At 36.7% G+C, this 3,125-nt stretch overlaps 1 protein-coding gene across 2 annotated transcripts in view; it reads right to left on the minus strand.

Annotated features, from left to right (window-relative positions):
* LOC107587483 (protein CutA homolog) overlaps positions 1-3,125 on the minus strand; it is an 8,692-nt gene that overhangs the window by 2,803 nt on the left and 2,764 nt on the right. Inside the window, exon 3 of one of the 2 annotated variants that reach the window (XM_016275274.1) lies at positions 643-702. The exons of the other annotated variant lie outside the window; for it this stretch is intronic. Coding sequence (XP_016130760.1) covers positions 643-702 — 60 coding nt within the window. The remainder of the gene's footprint in view (positions 1-642; positions 703-3,125) is intronic. 2 annotated transcript variants of the gene reach the window in all.

A 3,125-nucleotide genomic window follows, 5' to 3' on the forward strand; every position in this document is an offset into this window, starting at 1 on the left:
TTTCTCCGATCACAAATGCAGACATGGTTTTATGGTTACGCGGCGCGATGCAATGCAATGCGTAAAAAGACAGTATAAGGCATTATAATCCGTAATTATGTCCCCACTGGATGTAACAAATGCCTCGTTTATAATGGGTTTTAATGTTTCTGTGTTGTCGTTCTGGCCGGGACAAGGCATGACAGTATGGTAAGGGGCGTAACATTTCCGTCACACGCTTGAGGAATTCGGCCAATCACAATGCACTGGATAGCTGGCCAATCAGAGCACACCTCGCTTTTCAGACCGATGAGCTTTGTAAAAATCGACGCATTTCAGAAAGGCGGGGCATAGAGGAGAAACAATAATGTACAGTATGTGGAAAATAATGTGTTTTTTGAACCTTAAACCGCATAAAAACATTTCATTACACCAAATACACAAAATAATGTTATTTTTAGCAGCATCATATGACCCCTTTAAGGTTTTTCTGCTGTGCATGCTGACCAACACTCCAGTTCTGCAGTCCAGACAAGGTTATCCTACCTACAATATATTAACTGTCCATTTAGTATCTTTGCATGTTGTTGCTGAAGTTACACTTCAGGCTGCAGTGTTTTGGATTCAGAACTCATAATGGGTGAAAGGTTAAACTCGTCTTACATAGTGGTAGTGCGAGGAAATATATTCACGCATGCTGCCAGCCTTTTTTCCATGATGCTCCTAACAAAGAGAGAGAGAGAGAGAGAGCGAGAGAATTTAGCATCTCTGTATTTGCATATGACTGCATCACAAGTCAAAGGCACTCTGTGCTCTTTCAAATGTATAGGCGCACACAGCTCATCTGAATGCAAGTGTAATATCGTAGAGGCAAAATAGTTTTAACAGTGAATTTCATTTCAAATAAATTCAAATTTAGTTTTTAAAAGAGAACATGTAGGCTAAAATGAAAGACATAGAATGTACAGCAGCAAAAAAATTAATTAAAAAAAAAGTTAAATACCATATACCCCCAATTAAAAATCAGTGTCAAGCATCCATTACATGACAGGGTGATTATCAGATTTTGATACCTCACTCAGAATGTTATCAGACTTACATACTAACACAAACACAACCTTGAATGGAAGCTTGTTTTCACCACAGGTTAAAATAAATAAATAAATAAATACAATTCTGACTTTTTTCTCACAATTCTGAGCTTATTTCTTACCATTTGGACTTGGAGTTTTATCTCACTCAGAACTGCAAAAAAAGTCTGAATTGTGAGATATAAACTCAGGATTGCGAGATGTAAACACATAAGCTCAGAATTCACTTTTTCTCACAATTCTATCTTGCAATTATGAGTTTACATCTCACAGTTGTTTATATCGCAAAATTCTCAGAATTCTCGCATATCTGAGAAGAAAAACCTGACTAGTGAGATATTAACTGAAAAAAATTGAGATGTAAACTTAGTATTCTAAAGGGAAAAAAGGTCTGAATTGCAAGATATAAATTCAGAATTGTGAGACGTAAACACATAAGCTCAGAATTCACTTTTTCTCACAATTCTATCTTGCAATTCTGAGTTTACATCTCACAGTTGTTTATATCGCAAAATTCTCAGAATTGTGAGAAACAAAGTCTAAATTGTGAGAGAAAAACTCAGAACTGTGTGTGAGAGAGAGAGAGAGAGAGAGAGAGAGAGAGAGAAGTGTCAGAATTGTGAGATAAAAAGTCACAATTACCTATTCCGTGGCAGACAAGCTTCCGTACCCTTGAACCGAAAACTTACATTTTGCATAAAAAGATACACTAACTGTATCTACAGATGGTATGGAGGTTGGCCCAGGAATGTGGACTAGACTGTGTTATGCTGGAATATGGTTGATTTGTGTTTTTTCTTAGAAATGTTTCACTTTATGCAAATGAACAGCGAATTTCGCGAGCGACAACCAATAGGAGTGAAGAATCAGTCAGTGGCACTCACACGTCACCGATTCGAGTGCAGGCAATACAGGACAGATTTCCTGATCGATTTCACTGTTTTATATGATTTGACTGTAACCACATACATGGATATTAAAAAAATTATGCATAGAAAAGAAACTGTTGGCTGTTTAAGGGAGTTTGATTCATACATTGATGGTTCGAGTTGTTAATTATATGATGCAGTGAGCAGGTTCTTTTAAACTCTAGCTTGAGCAAATAACAAGCAAGTGGGTATTTTTGTACTTAGGTTGGCACAAGATTTGCCTTATACATCCAGGCATCCAATAAAAGAAGAGATGCCTTCTTTTGTCAAACCATTGTTGTGTTCATTATTTTTTTAAGATTATGATAAAATAAAACATACAAGTTCCAGTTGATCGCTAAATAGTTTAAAAGATTACACTGTGTGTAACAACCATAAAACAGTGGAGCATTTGCTTACGTCAGTACTACAACTCAGTTTGGATTTTTGGTCTAGACACTTCCTGTATTCAGGAGCAGGAAATGAAAAAAAAGAAGTGGTTAACTTTGTGAGATAAAAAACAATAGGTCAGTGTTCTCAAGTTCTTTCCTGGAGCTATATGCAATTGTAAATTAACTTTAATTCAGAATAAACTCTAATAACATGTAACAGAATACATTTATTGTACTCAAGCATGTGATCAGCTAGAGACAAAAAAGCAGGAAAATCTGACCACGCCCAAAGTCACGCCCCCAGCACTTATTATTAAAAACAATAAAAATAAATATATACACTGAACAAAATGATTAACGCAACACTTTTGTTTTTGCCACCATTTGTCATGAGCTGAACTCAAAGATCTAAGACTTTTTCTATGTACACAAAAGGCCTATTTCTCTCAAATATTGTTCACAAATCTGTCTAAATCTGTGTTAGTGAGCACTTCTCCTTTGCCGAGATAATCCATCCACCTCACAGGTGTGGCATATCAAGATGCTGATTAGACAGCATGATTATTGCACAGGTGTGCCTTAGGCTGGCCAAAATAAAAGGCCACTCTAAAATGTGCAGTTTCACATACACATACATTCAAAATGCCATCAATAAAATGTACCTGTGTTCGTTGTCCATAACATATGCCTGCCCATACCATAACCCCACCGCTACCATGGGCCACTCGATCCACAACGTTGACATCAGCAAACCG

This window comes from Sinocyclocheilus grahami, unplaced genomic scaffold (assembly GCF_001515645.1).
Source record: "Sinocyclocheilus grahami isolate Dianchi unplaced genomic scaffold, SAMN03320097.WGS_v1.1 scaffold92.1, whole genome shotgun sequence".
In the NCBI taxonomy this organism is placed as follows: domain Eukaryota; kingdom Metazoa; phylum Chordata; class Actinopteri; order Cypriniformes; family Cyprinidae; genus Sinocyclocheilus; species Sinocyclocheilus grahami.